The sequence below is a fragment of the Strix aluco genome, chromosome 15, assembly GCF_031877795.1.
Source record: "Strix aluco isolate bStrAlu1 chromosome 15, bStrAlu1.hap1, whole genome shotgun sequence".
NCBI classification, from domain to species: Eukaryota; Metazoa; Chordata; class Aves; order Strigiformes; family Strigidae; genus Strix; species Strix aluco.
Genome location: NC_133945.1, coordinates 7,686,696 through 7,707,028, shown reverse-complemented (window position 1 = coordinate 7,707,028; position 20,333 = coordinate 7,686,696). Strand labels below are relative to the sequence as shown.

The 20,333-nt window shown below is 52.1% G+C and overlaps 2 protein-coding genes across 2 annotated transcripts; both read left to right on the top strand.

The window, feature by feature from the left end:
• Window positions 1–78: 78 nt before the first annotated feature.
• GID4 (GID complex subunit 4 homolog) lies at window positions 79–10,045 on the top strand. Its single transcript, XM_074840923.1, has 6 exons — window positions 79–404; window positions 2,967–3,026; window positions 3,960–4,067; window positions 4,837–4,938; window positions 6,001–6,131; window positions 7,235–10,045. The coding sequence occupies exons 1-6, from the start codon at window positions 192–194 to the stop codon at window positions 7,296–7,298; spliced, it is 678 nt and encodes a 225-aa protein (XP_074697024.1). The 5' UTR covers window positions 79–191; the 3' UTR covers window positions 7,299–10,045.
• A 447-nt stretch (window positions 10,046–10,492) lies between these two features.
• On the top strand, window positions 10,493–20,032 carry DRG2 (developmentally regulated GTP binding protein 2). The gene is made up of 13 exons (XM_074840955.1): window positions 10,493–10,626; window positions 11,998–12,158; window positions 12,566–12,655; window positions 13,797–13,857; window positions 14,870–14,960; window positions 15,337–15,409; window positions 15,537–15,627; window positions 15,823–15,920; window positions 16,464–16,540; window positions 16,980–17,068; window positions 18,012–18,070; window positions 18,492–18,545; window positions 18,626–20,032. Exons 1-13 carry the CDS (start codon window positions 10,563–10,565, stop codon window positions 18,710–18,712), a joined length of 1,095 nt encoding a protein of 364 aa, XP_074697056.1. The 5' UTR covers window positions 10,493–10,562; the 3' UTR covers window positions 18,713–20,032.
• Window positions 20,033–20,333: the final 301 nt, after the last annotated feature.

Below are 20,333 nucleotides of genomic sequence, written 5' to 3'. Positions count from 1 at the left end.
CGCCCGGCACCGCCCCTCCCGCAGCGCCCGCGAGGGCCAATGGGAGCGCGCGGAGGCGCTGCCGGGAGGCCCCTGAGCCAGGCGGCGGCGGCGGCGGCGGCGGCCTCGGCGTGCGGGGAGCGGAGCGGAGCGGGCGGCACCCCCGGCCGCGCTCGGCCCCGGCCACGCTGGCGCCCGGGGACCCTCCCGAGATGCCGGTGCGGAGCGAGCGGTGCCGCGCGGGCGGGGCGGCGGGTTCGGCCTCTTCGGCGCCCTCCGGGGCGGCCGCCAGCAGCCTGGTGCCGCCGCCCCCCATCAACACGGCGCAGCCCGGCGTGGCCACTTCGCTGCTCTACAGCGGCGCCAAGTTCCGCGGGCAGCAGCGCAGCAAGGGCAATGCCTACGAGGTGGAGGTCGTCATGCAGGTGAGGGGCCTGCCGGCGGCCGCCTCCCGCCCCGGGCCCGGCGCGGCGGGGCCCCGCTCTCCTCAGGCCGCGGTCGCCGTTCCCGCCTCGCTGGTCCGCTCAGGCCGCGGTCGTCCCACCTTATTCCCTCCCGGCCCCTAAAGCCGCAGTCGTCTCGTTTCCCGTTCCCTCAGGCCCAGTCGCCTTTCCTCTTCCCCCGGTCCCTCGGCTGCCACCGTTCTCCCCGCCCTCGTTCCCTTCAGGCTCCGGTTGCCGCCCTCACGGCTCGGGTCGGTGTTTGCCCGCCCCCCCTTCCCTCAGGCCTCAGCCCTTGTTGTGTGTCCCATCCCCTGAGGTGGGGGAGACCCCTTTCCCTTAGTCCTAGTGTCCCCATTCCCCTCAGCCTCGGTGAGGTTGGACCAGCGTGGTGGAGGCCTCAGGGGGACCCTTCCCCTCAGGCCTGGAAAGGCCCGTGGTTCTCCCTGCCCTGCCTCTGACCTGGTGGTGCCTCCCTGTGATTCCCCTGGTTCCATCAAGCTTTGTCATAGCTGTCAGTGCTCAGGCTCTGGGGAGATCTCTATCCTCCTGTGTGCTTTCCTTTCCTTCAGGATCAGGGGAAAAGGCACTGTCCTATTCCCCACAGGCCCCAGGAGAGACCCCTTTCCCTCTGGCTCGGTGAGGCTCAGAGCCACATCCTTGCTTCCTTCCTCTCAAACACTGAGGAGGGCCCACTGCACTCAAGCTTTTCCCCTCCACCTCTTTGCCCTATTACCCTCGGGCCTGGCAAGGTTCAGAACCCAGCATCCTCCCTCATTCCCTTCAGGCTCTCGTGTGGCCACCAGCCTCCCTGCCACAGGGCAGAAGGGTGAAAGCCCAGCTTAGAGTGGGTGTTGTCCTGGGAAGTCCCTGCCAGCAGGACTGCCTGTATTTCAGGCCTGGCTGGAAATTAGCAGGGATCCAGGTCCCAGTCCCTGGATGGCAGAGCATGGCTTGGCTGGACCTGGAACCCAGGGTTCCCCATCCCTGGGGTGTTGGAGGCTCCCCCAGGCCAAGCAGGGAGCCTGGGGTGAAGTGGGGTGGTTTGTCTGTGGCAGGAATGCAGCCAGACAGCTGTAGTGCCCAGCTGTGCTGGGGAGTCAGAACGCTGGCTCGTGTGGCTTTCCCATTCCTCCCTGCAGTCATTGTCACCCTGCGTGCTTTATTTTTAGTCCTAGGCATTGGCACAATCGCTTTGGGCAGAGCTGGCAAGGTGTGGAGTTATTAGTACACGGGCAAGCCGGATATCTGATACAGGCTTTCCTATAGAGCACCCTACGAGTCACAGCTTTGTTCCCAGTTTGGTGGCACAGGATCTGGGGAACCGTGCTTGAGCGTGTAGCGAGTGCAGTGCTGAAGCTTGACGCGTGTGCCGGCGTTGTGGAGTAGTGTCAAAGCCCCAGGGTCAGCAGATGGGGTGGCGTTTGAATCGCACCATCTGTTTTCACCTACGGTCCTCCCCTTGTCAACAGCACAAGCCTACCTGGTACAGTTTGCTGTGGTGGGGACATCCTATGGCTGATCAGCTTCACTGCACGCTGCCTTCTCGCAGGGGCTGGCTGTGGCTTTGCACTAAAAATGCTGCTGTTTTGCGCGTGTCAGCTGAGAAGAGGTGGCTGCCTGCTCTCCCTGTGCTGAGCACAGGGAAACGTCATTTTTCTTTGATCACAGGTGGGGAAGATCCGTCTTCTCACAGTTGATGTTTGCACTTCCCCAAATAACTCACTTCTTGCTTTGAAAACGGATCTGGAGATGTTGGGGAAAAGCTTGGAAAATCCCCTGGTTTTAAAGGTGCTTGGAACAGACACAGCCCCCTGCCTAGTTCCTGCGCAGCAGAAGCAGTGAAGTGCAGCCCCATAACTCAAAAGGGCGGCGTAAAAGCGTTAAATCTGGGAGAAAGGCCTCTTTCAAAATGCACAAGACATTGTCTGGCTTCCAAGCAGGCTTTGGTGGGTGCCGTGCCGCCAGGCCGGGTACTAGGCAGAGAGTACAGGTAGCGTGTTAGAGAGGTGTGGGTCAGGCCTGTTAAATAAACAGGCAGTGAAGCTCAGGGCTGTGCTTTCTTCCTCTAGTCTGAATTATCTCCGGTAAATAGATGCTTTTTACTCTTCTCTCACCTGAATGCCAGTTTGCTGGTAGGGTTGACTGGGAAATGTGAGGGCTGGGGGTGTGGGTGATCCTGCCAGTGGTGCTCTTGCTTGGAGAAAACTGAGTCTGGTTCCTTCTGAGTGGAGAGGTGGGGGTTTGCTTCCCATCAGAGACCTCTGGGCAGAGGGTGCTGCCTCGGTGTGATGGAGCTGGCAGCCGGGGGGGTGTTGTCAGGCCTTGGAAGTGGAGGCTGTCAGAGGTAAACTAGGCACCCGTAAATGATCTTTCCGAGTGCTTCCCAGCTGTGGGGAAGGGCTGCCAGTGTGAGAGTTGGGCAGTAAGCTGGACAGTCTGTACTGGCTGAATCTGAAATTAGCCTTGGAGGGGTTAGAAACTGCTTTGGATCAATTGGGTGCCTTCGTGCCTATGCTTATGGTTGGACTTTGTGCTCTTTTCTAGCATGTGGATATGGAAAACTCCTATCTCTGTGGATACTTGAAGATTAAAGGCCTTACAGAGGTGAGTGTTAACTGCAAAACAAGAAGAAAAGGTGCTGTGTAAAGGGTTTTCTTTTTCCTGGTGGGATGGGAGAAGCTGCCACCAGAAATAGGAAGTGGAGGGATTGACCATACAGTAGATTTGACCACTAAATAGTTTAATAGCTTCAGCCTGTTGTTCTTGGCATGTTGAGCAAGTTCGATGAGCCTCGATGGGGAGTGCTGAACGAGGTAAGCTTATCTGGTATCCCTTAAGGTCTGAGCAGAACCAAATCTGACCCTGCAATCAGCTTTAAGCACTCTACCAGTGGTGGTGCGTTGCTGAAAGAAAATAAACCAGGACCCGAACAGTCAGATCTTTGTGTACTTCCTTCTCCATCCATCCTCTGAGATTGCTCGTGATGTCGGACAGTTGGTGAGAACTGTCTCGCAGGGGTGATGCTTCTTTCGGCTGCAGCACACCACGTGTGTATCGTTGTGTGGGAGTGCTTGGAGAAGCTTGCTCGCCCCAGCTGAGTCTGCTATTCCCTGCCTGTGTTCTCCTAATTCAGTGCCAATACAAAGCTGAAGAGGAGCACGTTTTCCCCATGGTTTAATCCAGCCCTTGGGCTTTGTAGGAGTCACGCAGCAACTGCCGGGGAGCAGTGCTGGCTGTAAACGGGCACTTGTGATCATCCAGCTGGGAGCTTCCCCGCAGAGCAGCTCTGAGACGGCTCCTTCTGGTTCCACGAAGTGAATAAGAGAGGCAGGGAGAGGCTGGCTTAAGAGGGTGGAGGCTGCGCGTGCCTAGAGTCAGAGTTTAAGAGGTGTGGGGCAGGACGCCGGCCTCGGATTGCCCGGAGCTCTTGCTGCGAGATGCTGCTTTTTTTGCTGAGCGCGTGCACCTCTGTCTGCGCTTGAGTTTCTGTCTCTAGGTGACAAATCTGACTTCTCATTCGTCTCTCTTCTCTCCTAGGAGTACCCAACCCTCACCACTTTCTTTGAAGGCGAAATAATCAGTAAAAAGCATCCTTTCTTAACGCGCAAGTGGGATGCTGATGAAGATGTGGATCGTAAACACTGGGTAAATAAATCTGGGGGGCAGATGTGGGTCTGATGCAGTCCTGGCTGAGCAGCTGGTTCAGAGGTGAGGTACAGCGTGCGCCCATGCAAGAGCTGTCACAAGGGCATGGAAACTTCTCCTTTTTGGGTATTTCCCTCCTTCCCCAGCTGGGATTTTTGCAACTAGAGGTCCCTTCAGCAGGCTGTTGGCTGTGATCCATGAGAAGGGAGGGATGGTTTCTTTTCTACTTGCTGGTTGGAATGGAGCAGGAGCAATCCCTCTCTCTTGGACCCCCCCCGCCCCAGGAGGACACACTCCTTATTTTGAAGGCTTATCACAAAATGGAGTGGAGGAGGGAGCGGTGCCCCTCTGGCACAGGCAGGGCAGTTGGTACCTGTGTTTCAGCCACCTCTGCTCGGGGTAGGGCGCGTCAGCCGCTGTGCTCTGGATCAGGGCCACAGCAGCCAGCTGATTGCCTCCCTCCCTGCCTTGATCTTTGCTGGTGTTTGCCAGACTTTGATGTTTATTATGTTTCTGTCAAAATATCTTCCTCTGGAAGTGGAGGAGCTTCTCCAGCTGGGCTGGACATGGCTGTGGGTGTCTGGCAATCCTGGGTTCTGCCGTGCTAGTCCTGGGGTGTGCGTTGAGCGCTGCTCCAAGGGAAGAGCAGCCCCTTTGGTGCAGAGGTCCTGTTCTGTAGTAGTTTTTCCCTCCTAAATAGCAGCTGGCACTAGTAACCTCTACTCCTGGAATAAGCATCCTGGCTTTTTATTTTCATTTTTTGTTTCAGGGGAAGTTCCAGGCTTTTTACCAGTATGCAAAAACATTTAACTCTGATGACTTTGATTATGAGGATCTGAAAAATGGAGACTATGTCTTCATGAGATGGAAGGTAAACTCTGCATGTCTCCTTCTCTGATGAGCTGCTTACAAGCGACTGACAGAGGCTTGTGGTGCCTGAAAGCTTTTTCAGCTACGATGGTGTAATGAAAGATCTCACCCTACCAACCTCGTAACCCACCATACGTGCAAATTCCAGTGTGACTCCTGTCTAGCCAGCTAATTGTGTCCTTAAGGGCTGCAGTCATGGCTAAAACCACAACAAGAAAATCTTGCTTGGTGATGCTCCAGAGGATGAGGATTGGTGTCTCCAGTCCCTGTGCGGGGCCTAGGTGTTTGATGCAGACTGGCCGGTCTGCACCTCTCTGTTCTTCAGCTGGATTGATTCCTCCCTCTTTCCATGAGCCTTGTGCAGCTGCCAGGGGAGGAAATCATAAGGTCATAGAACGGTTTGTGTCGGAAGAGACTTCTGAAGATCGTCTAGTTCCAACCCCCCACCATGGGCAGGGACATCTTTCACTAGCCCAGGTTGCTCAGAGCCCCGTCCAACCTGACTTTGAACCCTTCCAGGGAGGGGGCATCTACCACCTCTCTGGGCAGCCTGTTCCAGCGTCTCACCACCCTCACAGTAAAGAATTTCTTGCTTATATCTAATATAAATCTACCCTCTTTTGGTTTAAAACCATTACCCTTTGTCCTATCAAGCCCTAGTAAAAAACCTCTCTCCATCTTTCTCATAAGGCCCCTATAAGTATTGAAGGGCTGCACTAAGGTCTCCCTGGAGCCTCCTCTTCATCATCAGGCAGCTCCAATTCCTGATTTTGCAATTGGCTTCTGGCTTACAGGGGGCAGGCGTTGAACTGAAACTGGTCTTGTGCGCTCTTAAAATGGGATCTGTCCTCAGTGGTCTGCTTCCCTGGGAGATGCCTACAGGGGCAGGTGGTGAAAGAACGGGCTGGTCTCTGTGGTGGGGGCTGCTGCGACTGCAGGGAGTGCTCAGCCAGGAATGCCTTTGTGTTAAGGGGTGCTAATACTCAGTTTGGGAGGGCAGATTGGTGGTGGGGGGTTTGTATTTGACCGGCTTTTTAAAATACGGTCTGTGTTTTGTGTGCAGGAGCAGTTCCTAGTCCCAGATCACACTATCAAAGACATCAGCGGTGCTTCCTTTGCTGGTTTCTATTACATCTGCTTCCAGAAGTCAGCAGCATCTATAGAGGGCTATTACTACCATAGGAGTTCAGAATGGTAAGGAAGTTTCCTCCTTCCTGCGGACTGAAGGGTGGCTCCTCAAACCAAGCAGTGACTCCTCTTCTTGTCTGCAGCCTTGGGAGTGTCCAGGCGGTGCCTCTCTGGGCTGGGAAGGAGGTTTGGTCTGGTGGCTGGACCTCGGGGCAGAAAGGAGGGGGTGTGTGTGCCATGCTTGGCCAGAGCAGGCTCGTGCAGCCTGTTTGTGTGGTATAAAGTGCTGTCTTTTTGCACGGCGGGGAAAATTGGGCTTGGCAAGGTGAAGCAGGGGAGATACAAGGTCTGGAGATCTGCCGTGGCCCAGCAAAGCAGTAGTCTGGTGTGTCAGTGAGGGACACTGGGAGGCAGACACCAGCTGTGGCTCACTGAAAGCATCCCTCCAGCCCAAACTCTTGCAGGATTTGCCTTGGCCCTTCAGAGGATGGCGGAGGGGCCTTCAAGAGAGAGCTCGGTGCTTTCTCACATGTAACAGCTTGGCTGTTGCTCCCTTCAGGCAGAAATCTTGTTAGGCCAGTGCTTTGTAGTCCAGGGTCCTTGGGGTGTTGCTGTAAGACAAGGGAACAGTCAAAGTTAATTGTTTTGTTTCTTGTTAGAGCCAGCCATCTGACAAGTAGCGGTGGAGAGCTCTCTTCCCTCTGACAGCCTTGGATATTTGTCACGCAAGTGAATCTATAGGGTGGCTGGAAGCTCTGCGGGAGGTACCTGGGAGGCTTTCAGACAAATCCCCTCAGGCTAAGCTTTGAAAGACCTGAGTGTAATTTGCAGCTGTAGCAAACACTGTTTGAACATGAAAGTTGTTGAACTTCAAAAGGTGTCCAAAAACCCCAGTCAGCCCACCTCGAATGCAGCCTGGCTGCAGGCAGCTCCAAGGCACCGGAATGGAAACGAGGAACGATGCCGAGTCCTCGCGGGGTTTTGGCACCAGGGATAAGTGGGTGGTGGGTGCCTGAACACCTCTGAGACTTAACTCTGAGACTAAAGGGGAAGAGAAGAGCCAGCCACCAGGATGTCTGCCCTGTGGCCTGCCAAGCAGGAGCTGTTAGTGCTAGGGAAGCTCTGCTGCTCTGTGTAATCCTCTCATCTGCCTTTTCCCTCTCTCCCAGGTATCAGTCATTGAATTTAACTCACGTTCCTGAGCACAGCGCTCCTATCTATGAATTCCGATGACAGCTGTCCAGAACTGATACCGCACAGAAGCAAACCGGGCAGGAGAGCATGGCCTGCCAGGAGAACTGTGTCCCTGTTGGAGCACGGGAATGCACGCTTCTCTCCTGCCCCTCGGACTCGCAAGAGAGAGCCTGAATGTTAACCCACCCAGCCCAAGGAGCGTGGCTGCTGGAGCTTGATTCTCCCTCCTGTCGAGTGGCGATTTGATCTTTAATCTGGTTTTAAGCTACCTTTAAATGCACTTTCTTACTGCACAGCTAGTTTCTCTATCACTGAAGTTCTTCCCGGCTCTCCTCTGGAAGCTGTTTCTCAGTAGCTGGAATCAGTGGTCTGTCCTCTGAGTAATAAGAAAATATAAGCTCAGGGCTTATATTTTCATTGTTACAGCCTGATATGGGTTGAAATCGCCAGGACTCAGGTTTGTTGCCCAGATTGCCAGCTCTGATGCTCCCAGAGCCGGGTCCCGTGTGTGAGGCTCTGCTTGGCAGAGAGCTGCTCAGCTGCAAGAGTCTGTTGGGGGAGTGTTGGCTGAGACGGATAAGGCTTGAATGAGTCTTTGCTTCGCGCTGGCTAACGAGGTTAGCCGGAGCTGCAGATCTTTCAGGAGCGCCGGCCCTTTGGAGCTGGGAGCTGTTCCGGTGTCTGGATGCGCCACTGGGAATTAATTTGATGTACGGACTTCCAGGCTCTCAGTAAAGTGGATCTGAACTCTGCTTATAGGTGTATATTTGCTCTTTACTTAAGTTAAGGGTAAAAAAAGAAAAAAAGAAAAAAAAAAAAAAGACTTTTATTAAAAAAAAATATATATTTTTATGGTTCCTTTTCCAAAGGACCCTATGGCAAATGCACAAGTACTCGATTACATTTAACTGTTTTCACATTGAAAACCAGGAATGTCTGCGTTAGTTTTTATATACATGTATGTAATCAGCTAGCTGCTTTGGGAAAGTAATCGGAGTGCAAGTGTCGAGCAGCGTCCCGGGGACAGCTCTGGGACTGTTCAGCATTCGTACTCGCTCTTCATGCTTCACCAACACCGCTGCTTGATACCTTTTTACAAGGGGAAAAAAAAAAAAAAAAAAAAAAAGAAGAAAAAAACCAACAACCCCCCCCCCAATAGCTCTCCTCTGACTTTGAAATGTTTCAAGTGATATAACTTAAGGCTTGTGTGCCAAAGTGTGTGTGTGTATGCGCGTGTGGTTTGTTTTTTTTAAAGACATTTTAAAAATTTGCCTCGGTTGTATATTTAATGTGACAGTCCCACCTGCGGGGCTTTTGTGAGAGTTTAGTTTGCGTTTTTTTTCTGGCTGTTTTAAAAACAACCCCCTTAAGGCAGGCTTGTGTCACACGCTAACCAGGTGGGTGTTGATGGGTTTGCTGCCTGGGAGGGGGAAAACGAAGCCTCCGCGTGCCTAATGCCAAGGTGGTTTGGGTTTTCTTCTTTTTAACTAACTTTCTTCCTTTCAGCTGCGTGTCTGGTTTATGACCGCAGCTGAATTGCTAGTTTAAGCCTTAACGAGAAAGTATTCAGGTCTCAGTGAGCCCATTTCCTCTATTCCAAGCTGGGATCTTGCGTGGTCGGAGAAGCGGCTGGGCTGGTCTCAGGAGATGATGCGGAAATCACCCGCCTCGTGCGTGCTGTTCGCCGCAGATGAATCCCTTTTCCCCAGCACAAATGGAGAGACACCTCCTTATGGGAGAAGCGGGGAGACCTGGCCCTTCAGCAGGGCGGGAGCCCCCCCTGCGATGAAGGAAGTGTGTGCCGTTGTCTTGGCCGTTGCGGGTGGATTTGTAGAGTAGCGCGAAGGCAAGCGGGAGAGCGATTTGAGGTGCGAAGGGAGAGCTGCTCCGAGCAGAGCAGTTGGCTTCCTGTTTTATTCTGCTCCTCTCGGAGAAACTCAGCCCCTTTGGCGGTGCGGAGAGGGGCTTCCTCAGAGGCGGTGCTGGGAGATGGCCTGGTTTTAGAGGCGAAAGCTGGCGGTGCTGCTCCGCTGTGATCAAAGGTGGGGGTGAAGCCTCCTCCCGGGCGCTGTGTGGGCGCGGGGACCCAGCTCCGAGGGCTCTTTACACCCCCTGGGAGCTGTCTGTGTGCAATATTGGTGGCGGCGCCGGTCTCCTTGCGCTCCCCAGGGCTGTCAGTGCCAGCGTGACACTTGAGTTTCAGATGTGGTTTAGTTGAATGAACACTGTGGTCGTTGGCAGAAGCTGGGCCAGGAAGGGTCTTGGGGTTGTTTAATATGTGTAACTACCCCAAAACCTCAGAAGTTTTTCTTTGAGACTTGCTATGTTGTGGAAAGGGGGGTGGAAGGAGCATCCTGCGCTCTGCCTGTCTCCTTCCCGCTGTCCCGAAGCCAATTCCGGCTGAAATCCAAAACTGCCAGGGTGGTGCCACCCCGTGGGACGTGTGTGGTGGGTGCAGAGCAGGTTGTGGAGCCGAGAGGTTTGCAGGGGCTGTCAGTGTTCAGAGCTTCCATCCTATAAAGCCTTCGTTTTGGTTTTCTTTTTCTTTGACTTGTTTGATGAGCTAAGGAGAGATGTTACGTATGTCGCGGTGTGGTGAGAGAGAATTGACCGGGGGGTGGGGGCGGAGGTAAGAAATGGGATATTTGGTCTTGGAAAAGGTTGCGATGTCTCTTTTTAACTGCACTGGCTGCAGAGGGGATGTACTTGTGGGCGGATGGAGCAGGGGCTGAGGCGGCGTTTTGCGGCGCGATGGATGTCCGAATTAAAGATGAAATTGTATTTCAGGGGTCTGTGTCCGTGTGTGTTTGTCGACCAAAGCGTTTCTCGGTTCCAGGGGAGAGCTGTGCTTCATCGCCTCCCTCGAGGGCTTCTCCAGGAATCCAACAAGCTGCTGATCGCCTCAAATGCAGGATCTGGCCTTAATTAGAGGAGCAGGAGGGGGCAAGGCCTGGTGTGGGGAGGCGGCGGGGTGGGGGGGGGGGGGGGAGTCCCTCTGAAACCCCCCTGCTTCCTTAGCGCTTTCCCTAGAAGCGGCTCCCGCTAGCCCAATTTCCCGGGCAGCTCGCCCTGCCCGCCAGCTCCCCGCTGAGCCCGTGGGCACCCCCGACCCGTGTCCCGAGGCGGGAGGTCGGGCGGAACGCGGAACGCGGGGCGCGGGAAGGCGGCCGGAGCGCAGCGGCGGGTGCACAGCACCGCCCGCCGCCGGGGTGCGCCCGGACGCCTGAGGGGGACGGACGGGACGAGCCGGCGGCTCTTCCGGCGTGAGAGGGGCCTGGGGAGCGGGAAGGGCCCGGCCCCGCCATGGGCATCCTGGAGAAGATCTCCGAGATCGAGAAGGAGATCGCCCGCACGCAGAAGAACAAAGGTGGGGGGCGGGCGGGGGCTGAGGTAGCTGGGGGATAGCGGAGGGACAGAGCCCTTGAGGGGGGGTGTGAGTGAGGGGCTGGGGGGCTGGTGGGTTATGGCGGGGCTGGGAGGGGGTTTGGGGGAAGAGATGACGGGGGGCGGGCGGGGTCTGAGGTATCTGGGGATACCGGAGGGGCAGAACCCTTAGAGAAGGGATGCGGGGTGTGTGTGAGGGGCTGGTGGGTTATGGGGGGGCTGGGAGGGGGTTTGGGGGAAGAGATGATGGGGGGCAAGCGGGGGCTGAGGTATCTGGGGGATATTAGAGGGGCAGAGCCCTTGGAGGGGGGGTGTGGGGGGTGTGTGAGGGGCTGGTGGGTTATGGGGGGGCTGGGGGAAGAGGTGACTGTCTGCACCATGGGGGAGGGGGTTTGTGGGGTGGTTTGTGAAGGGGGGGGTACAAGAGTCTGGATCGGGGGGGTTGAGAGAGCAGGGTGAGCCGAGAGGCTGGGGAGGTGTGGGGGGCTGCCCCTCCTGGCAAGCTGCCTTCTTTCCCCGCATCCCGTCCGGGGTGATCCGGAGCCCTGGGAGCACCCCCGGCTCTCCTCGGAGCTGTGCCGAGGACCCCAAGTGCTGCTGGCGCGGGGGGGCCCTGGGCCCTCTGCTGAGGGGTCCCCGAGCTGCTGGTTGAATGCCTTAACTTAAAGAGGGCACCGGGGAGCAGAGCTCCCCTCGGGCTCTGACAGAGCGGGTCCTCAGCACCTTGCTGCTCCAGGAGGCTTTAGGCCGTGGTAAATAATGGGAAGGAAAAATAGTAAAACCCATAATCTCCTGGGTTTCTTGCCTTTCCCTGTTACAAAGGGAAGCAACTACCTTCTTTTTTTCTGTATCAAGTGTTTTGCTAAGAATAAGTCAATAAAGTACTTTAACACACATGAGCTCCAAGTTAAATGTGTCTTTTAACACTTGTCAAGAGCAACGGGGGAAAAAAAAAAAAATCTTGCATCTTTGCAGCGTTGACTGTGACTGGGTGTAAGGAGGGGCCTTTGCCCAGGAGCGGCCGTTCCCGCTGTGATCTCTCCCTCCTTAACTGGCTCCCTTCACCCGTTCGTTCCTGCACCTGCTCTCCCTCTGGCTTGTTCCTTTTACTCGGGGATTTTTTGGCTGCCTATTTCCCTCGAGTCTGACTTTCTGTGCAGGATACCAGAAGGTTTGCTCTCAGTGGCCAATATTTCAAAAGGTTACAGAATGCCTGGGGGGCAGCTCGTGTGCGTGGCAGTGCTTAAGACGCTGACTGAGATCCGTAGTGTTTCTTTTTAGGAAGGTTCTTATTGCTAGAAGTGAATTATTGGCAACTTTCTGCCAACCAATTGTTGTGTTTGTGCTATTCCAGCCACTGAGTATCACCTCGGCCTGCTGAAGGCAAAGCTTGCAAAATACAGAGCTCAGTTGCTAGAACCCTCCAAATCCTCGGCTGCCAAAGGAGAAGGCTTCGATGTGATGAAATCTGGAGATGCCCGGGTGGCGCTGATCGGTTTTCCTTCTGTGGGTAAGGTCAGTGAGTGTCTGCGTTAACCACAGGTGTGTTTCCAGGTTTGTGGTTAGCAGTGGCTGTAAAGCAGACATCCATCTTCTCTCCGTCTTTCACCTTCTTGCCGTGATTTAACAGAAAGTTAGAGCTAGGGGAATGCTCCTTCATCCTGTGCGCGGTGCCCTGTGGTAACAGCCCGAAACGTCGTCTCGCCCAGCCACAGCACTGCTGAGAAAATAAGTGAGAGTGTGGGATTTACCTTCGTTCAGCAGAAACGCTGGCTTGTCCCATCACCGCTTCAGTCCTTGTGCCTGGAACAGCCAAACACGACTTCTAAAAGCTGAGGAACAATTTGATGTTGCTTGTTTTGCTGAACGCTTACCGGTGCTTTTATTTGCGTATCTAGTGATGCTGATCTCTTGCGTTTCAGTCCACGTTTTTGAGTTTAATGACCTCAACTGCCAGTGAAGCTGCGTCTTACGAGTTCACAACCCTGACGTGTATCCCAGGAGTCATAGAAGTAAGTAGGATTCTCCTCCCTTCAGCACAGAGTGGTGGTAAGAAACCCAGACGTGTAAATGTGTTTGTTTACACCAGTTACACTCGCGCTACCACTGAGAAGCAGCGATATCCAAAGGTCTCTGCTGACTTCTGCTTTCAACTCTGGGAGGTCTTGAGTGCTTGCGGTATCAGGTCTTCTGCAACCTGCAGTGCTGATTTAGCACTTCCCTAGGCTACATAACTCTTCAGGATTGACTGCCTGATGGGGGTTTCATATGCTGCCGTTTGACTGACCAGAGCAGTACGACAATTCTCAACTGAATTTTTTATAGCCGCTATTGGCGCCATTGACCAGATGGCTGGAAACCTTGACAGATTTGTTTTTAATGAAGCTTTAAAAGAGGCAATCTGTACTGTGATCAATTTGGAAAGAAAATACAACTACTCCTGTCCTTGAGGAGTTTTATTAGTGGTGGCCTAAGCATCCATCAGTAAAGCAAATGATAAAGGGCATCAAACTGAAAAGTGTCCAAGAGTAATGAGAAAATCTGGGTCAGAATTGCAAGTGGAGTTAAATAATGAAAGTAACCGTATTGGTGTTAAAACGAACACAAATATTGTAACGCATCCAAACGCAGCTGTGAGCTGCAGTCAGTCACTGAAACCGTTCCTGAGGACTTCACTGCAACAATAGCTTGAAAGCTGATGCCCCTGCAGATCTGATGGATGAAAGTTGCCTGTTATTTCCTGGTACTGTAAGACCTGCAACATGTCTGAATAGTTCTGAGCCACCTCAGTAAGAGGTGGTGATGCTTGCTTGTTACTGTGTTTTCTCGTTAGACCAAGAAAGCAAGGATTTTTTCCTTTACATTTCACCAGCTCAGGATAATGTGACTGTTGTGCTGATTTCCTGGTGCTTTGTCAAACTGCAATCACGTGATGCTTTAGGAGGTCAGGACCTAACGTACCACAGCTTCATAGGAAACACTCGGGAGGTTACCTCGACAAAAATCAGCTTTGTGCAAACTTGTCCTGCTCTGTCAGGTTCATTCAGTTCTGCTCTCTGCAGGCTTTGGACTCCAGCACATGCTTGGCTTTTGAGGCAGCTCAGGTGCCCTGCGCAAGGCTTTCAACTTTCTGTCCTTCTGTTTCCTTTTCAGTACAAAGGAGCCAATATTCAGCTGCTGGATCTGCCTGGAATCATTGAAGGAGCGGCACAAGGTTGGCTGATCTCGGTGTTCGTGTAAAGTAGGGATTTGCTCTCAATAGTGTACCTGGGTGTCTCAAACATTAGCAGGTTTCCTGGGCCAATAGTTCCCGCATTGGCTTTCCAGATTTTAGAGTCCCTGATCTTATGTGAGGCACGATTCTTATCCCTGAGCCCACGTAAGGTTCTATATGTAGCAGAAAGATGCTTTTCTGGAGGTGGGAGCCAAAGCAAGCCAGTCACTTCTCACCTTCTTGCGTGAGTGTTATCTTGCTCATCTGTTTTCTGGTACGGAGGAAATCTAAAGAAAGATGCTAGAGAGGCGGAGGGGGAAATTACAGCTAAACAGTAACCTCTTTTGACTAATTCCCTGAGTTCCTGCCAGTCCTCCCATGACTCCTGATTCTGGGAAGAGGTGTTGGCTTTGTCCCTCTGCTTCATCATTATCCTGATTGGCTAGTTGTGTCAGAAAATGCCTTATAAAATGTAGGAAATTCATGTCAGAACATGCCTTAGGAAACTGGAAAAATCTCCTAATGATCTCTTCTTGGAGGAGCATGGCCTGGTTAATAAGGTCTCTTTTTTTTTTTTTTTTTTGACCAGAAAATACATGTATCACAGGGCCCACATCCCTGTTCTGGGTAAGCTGGCTCTGCTGCCTGGAGCTGCTACCATTGCACGTGTCTGGGGGTGTCTGTCCCGCTGACAGAGATGTCATTTCCACCCGTGCAGCCATACTTGGATAGCTTTACACTAGCTTCATGTTAGATTTACACTAGCTCACATAGCCTGTGGTGGAGCAGCAGCAGAAAAGAGTATTTGTTAGGGCTTGTGCTAGCCATTAGACAGCATGGATGGACCAGATATGCTCACTCCGGGCCCCCCAGCAGCTGACTGCAGCCAGTACAGCACTGCAGGATCTTTTTCCTTGCTTCCAAGCAGCTGTGCAGGGCAGGAGGCCCTGTCTGTCGCAGAATTCGTAACTGGTTTCTCTTGCTGATGTACGGCCATCTCCTCTCTTCTCAGGGAAGGGCAGAGGTCGGCAGGTGATAGCGGTGGCCAGGACAGCAGACGTTGTAATTATGATGCTGGATGCCACAAAGGGTGAAGTCCAGAGGTGAGTGTGGGCTGGTGGGCCAGGTTCAGGGGTTCCCACACGCCCAGAAAAGATGCCAACTCCCTGAAGTGTTGTGTCCCGTGCATGTTGGGGAACTGGTACTTGAGTATGACATGGAGGTTGTACTCCATCAGAAGCACGCTAGCTAACTGGCTTGGGCCTCTAGGCTGAAAGATCATTCCCACAGGATGGCTGTCCAGAGACAGAGATGTCAGCCTAGATTTCCACCACAGACTGTCCTGCATTAGCTGTGTTTTTTAGGTCGTAGTGAAAGCTTACAGCAAAGTTGTATCAATGTGGTGGTCAAAAAGGAAAAGTATGGGGGTTGCCTGACTACTCTTGGTCTCACAGGCACTAATGTGCAGTGTCCCTGCAGGGCCTTGCTGGAGAAAGAACTGGAATCTGTAGGAATCCGGCTGAACAAAAGCAAACCAAATATCTACTTCAAGGTGAGGTTTCCTGGGCTGCCTCCTCAAAGCTGAGGTTGCTGTGTGCTGCCTCTTGTGCTGGACAGACTGAAGGGGGAGTTGTGGATTTTGCAGACTGTTCTTAAGTTGCTTTATTACCTCCCTGCAGCCGAAGAAGGGTGGAGGTATCTCCTTCAACTCAACTGTCACGTTGACTCAGTGCTCCGAGAAGTTGGTGCAGCTCATCCTTCATGAATATAGTATCCTTTCCTAAAATGGGAGACCCTTAAGCCGTCAGCAGCTCGTGAGTCAAGTGGTACCTGCTGTGGGACAGCCTTGCTCTGTCTTTGCTGCTTGCTGGGTTGACAACGGGCTTTCGCAATCAGGCTCAGCCCGCTGGCTCCCAGCGGTGTGTAAATGTGTTGGGATTTGGGCCTTGACAACGTTCACCTCAGAAATCTTCAATGCTGAGGTCCTCTTCAGAGAGGATTGTTCCCCTGATGAGTTCATTGACGTGATTGTAGGCAACAGGGTCTACATGCCGTGCCTCTACGTGAGTATCTCGGCAGCAGCCTGCCTTCTGCCGCGCTGAGCATCTCCATTCTGTGCTGAAGGAAACTGGGTCTCCCTGGTTCCTACAGCAGTCACGGTTTGGGGTTTAAGAGGTGGAAAGCAGAGCTCAACAGGGAGCTTTTTACAAGCTTTCCGTGCGGCTGTACTCTGCGTGAGTTCCCTGTGCCCTCTTGTGGCTGCCTGCCGTGGAGCAGCTCGCGCTGCCTGTGCTGGGCACCTGGGGTTTGCAATTCCTGCGAGCTCTGCGCTTGGCTTCTCACTGCTGGGCTGTCCCTTGTGCCAGAGGTCACTTAACGGCTCCATCTGAGAGCGCCTGGCTCTGTAATGAACTTGAAAAGGCTCAAACTTACATTTCAGCTTCTGAATTTTAACAGTTTATTTTACTATGAGCCTTGGCTTGTCCTCTGCCCAACAGTTTCTGTTTCAGATGCTGGAACTCTCTCGTTATATCTGCATGTCTTGCTTCCTTGCAGCATTGCTGAATTGACTTCCTAAAGGGTGTGTTGTTCTTCCTCTGACTTAGGTTTATAACAAGATTGACCAGATATCTATGGAGGAAGTGGATCGTCTTGCTCGGAGACCCCACAGTGTTGTAATCAGGTAGGAACTGCCTGACGCACCGGCCCGGATGGTGTGGTGGTTCGTTTCACACCTCTTTCTCCAGCTTCTTCCAAGAAGGGGCTTCTCCCAGGGCTGCCTGTAGCTGTTGGGGTAAGAAGCAGAGCTGCTGGGCAGCTTTTTCCAGGCCTCCTTCCCCGGGAGAGGCAGGCTGCTTGGCTTCTCCACAGTCTGCCGGGCAGAGTAAGCCAGTCCAGCTTGTTTCCTTAGAAGTGCTGATAAATCTGGCGGGGGCTTTGTTTCTTCAAAGCTGCTTGCCCTTCTGAAAGCTCTATTTATTTCACCTTGTGTTTTTCTTTTACTGGCCTCATTAAAGACTTCTCCCCCAGTTCCCTGGCACTTTAATAAGATGTTTCACCTTGTTCTTCTGGATCTCTAAATCACAACAGCAGTAAACACGGATGTTTCTGGTGTTTTGCAGCTGTGGCATGAAACTGAACCTGGATTACTTGCTGGAGAAGCTCTGGGAATACCTGGCACTTACCTGCATCTACACCAAGAAACGAGGACGTAAGTGACCATTAGCTGAACAGGAGCTTTGACAGGCACAAAGGGCTGTTGCTCATCAAAGGCAGAGAGGCTGCCAGCGGGGCTCGGATGCCTGGCTGTCAGCGATCTCTTGTGTCTTCAAAATGCTGTAATTATGCTCTCCCTCACCAGCTTTCAGCCCTTGGGAAATACTTTCTGTTCCATCTGATCCAGCCATGCGTGTACCCCACCATGGCCCTTTTACTCTCTCTGCGCTAGAAGAGCTGAATTTTCATAAGACTTTCCATGATGATATAAGGAAATAGTGTGCAAGTTCACAGCTTTCTTCCTTGTTATGCACACTCTGATGAACTGTTCAGCCCATATCTACCCAGAAGACATCTCCTGTTCCTGCTGTGGGAGGTTTGGTGATTCCCATGCCAGGCTCCTGAGGCTCAGGAGTGTCTTTGATCCACCTTTTGCTTTGTAATTCCCTTGCAGCTTCTCCCAGTGATGAAGGCACGTCTATAACTTGTTCCTGCTTGGTTGTGATCAGCTATGACTCTGAACTTGGGTGGATGTGAGGAGATTAAGGAACTTTCTATGAGCTTGTTAAGCTCTGAAATCTTGGGGATTTTACAGAAAACTGCAGAGTAGTTTGGTTTTACTTGTGCAGGTGTGTTTTGACTCGGGTGGTTCTGTTTCTCGTAAGTCAAGTATTTGGAATGGAGTTGGAGCAGGTGGGTTGTGAGGAAGCTCTTGACTGTGTGGCATGGGTAACTGTACCTGTGGGTACTGGCGTGCCTACAGAACTGATTTGATGCTTTCAAGTACCCGGATACACTTGCCAGCTCCCAGACAGAACAGGTAACGGGAGGAGGAACCTGGGAGTAGTAAGCACAAGGCAGTGTGAGATGGTGTCAGCATATTGGAACACACTTGATGGAAATCAAATGCTTTTTTTTTCCCTCCTGCTTCTCCACAGAGAGACCAGACTTTACAGATGCCATTATTCTACGGAAAGGGGCCTCTGTGGAGCATGTGGTAAGTTCTCTGCATCTTTTATGTTTCCTTGTCTGCAGAAGGCAGGTTCCTCTTGGAGCCTGCTGTGATTTGTGCTTTGTAAAGCTTGGGACATGTCAGTGTTTAGTTGGGCTTCTCCTTTTTTTATCTTTACTGATGCTGCCTGCCTCAGGTTGCTTTCCTAGCTGCTATGAAAGGTTAAAAAAAATTACTTAATGCAGTCCAGTGAAAAAGCACATGCAAGAGGTGGAATGGGGCTTTATGTGGACTGGTGATTCCCATGTGTCTGTTCTCTATTCTTTCAAGTGCTGTTAACTGGCTCCTAAAGTCACTGTTGTAATTTCTGACAGACCTGAGTTGTTTCTAGTTCCTGGATATTGAGCAAGTTGTTTGCAAAGTGGTGTCATTGAACTGCCTCCCCCGCTGTCTATCTGTCTTGCAGTGCCATCGAATTCACAGATCCTTAGCCAGCCAGTTCAAATATGCCTTGGTGTGGGTAAGTGTTTAACAGCAGATGAAATCCCTGTCCTTGGGTGTCTCTGGTCTTCTAACCCTTCTCCCCCTTTTGCTTTAAAGGGGACGAGCACAAAATACAGCCCTCAAAGAGTGGGCTTAACCCATATGATGGAGCATGAAGATGTCATTCAGATCGTAAAGAAGTAACCCTCTTTGGTGCCTGGCCTTGTCTTGGATCACTAGAATCGGAACTGACCACATAAAAGCAAAACAAAACAAAAAAAAAAAAAGGAAAAAAAAAAAAAAAGGAAAAAGAAAAAGGGAGACGTGTTCCGGAGCCAAGAAAGCAAGAAAGCTTCTGTGAAGCTCCTTGTCTTGGAGAAAGGCAGAAAATGAGGCTACTGTACTTGCAGGTGGGGATGAGGAAGGTGGGTTTTCATCTTGCAGCATTTCAGGTGAAGTAATGTTACTTAAAAATAAAAAAGGAGCCAGTTTTCCTAGGACACAGTTCCCACAGCCAGCAGTGTCCTGCCCCTAGTAGGGTTTGCGCATGGATCCATGTGTCAATCTACCAGTGGGGAGTTTATGGGTTTGTGTGAACAAATCTGGCCCTGTGCTTTGGGACAGGGAAGCCAGGGCTGAGAAAACATTGCTGATGCTTTGCTGCTTATCCGTTCACTTAATTTAAGCACTGATGTGAAACAGAAACAAAGTTCTTCCTCCCCTGCTTATTGGACACGTTGTCTCTGCAGCTTTCACTGTTGGAGACTTGAGTCTCTTCATCTGAGACAACCCCCCGTGAATTTGTAACGGTCCCACCTCAATTAACACTAGAATGTGGCACTCTGTGCCTCTCCTTAGCTCTGCAGTCCGGTTTGTAGGACATCCTGGTCCAACTGGTACTGAGAGAGATGAGAAATGAAACCTTGTTAACGAACGATGAACCTGACCAAACTGCAGCAGGGTACGATCAAAGAGCCAGAGTCTGCAGTGAGGACTCACTTCTGGCATATCACTCGTCCGAGGAGCTGTCCTGGGAGTTTCTTCCTTTGCTCTTGTCCTGCCCGTTAGTCCCCATGAGTATTGCTGGGGATCCCCTTCTTTCTCAGTCATGCTCCTAAATTCCAGTAACAGCTCTTTGAGCTCAAGGTACCATCCCATGCCGTGGGTTTTACCCCAGCCCTGTTAAACATTGTTGCTTGTCTGGAAATTTTATCATCAGAAATCTGGGATTTTTCTAATTATGCTTTTTCATTGAGTATTGATGCTAAACAATTCAGAGTGCCTGATAGAGAACAGCTCTTTCCTTCTGGGATCAAGAGTTGCCAATAGCTTTTATTTTCTTTCATTGAAAAAGGGTTCGGTCTGATGTGGATTCTTAACTGTGAGGACAGGTCTGATAGCAAACTTGTCTGAGCAGGGCTCCTTCCCTCTCTTCAGTGCTCCTCCCCACCCCTCACAAACTGATCGAGCAGAAATGGAAGGATTATTTTATTTGAGAAAATAAAAGTTGCTATTTCATGTGAACTGCGGGTGTCTGCCTGCAGTGGGTAGACGGTTTGGTGTGTTTTCTAACTCTGTCTTTTCCCTTCGGCCATATGAGGAATCCTGGATGCTGTTGCAGGAGGTTGTAGCGGGGGAATAGATTGTGAAGCGTCTGCAAGAGGGCTTTGAGGCTGGAGGGGACTTGATGAGGTGTGATGGGAGATAAATAGATATTATACACAATACCCAGGCTAAGAAGGTGACTTTGAACTCTGTAAGTTCCCTTCCCTGTCCCTGGCTTTGTTCACAGCTGGAGTGCAGAGCAAATCCCGACCGCGGTGGC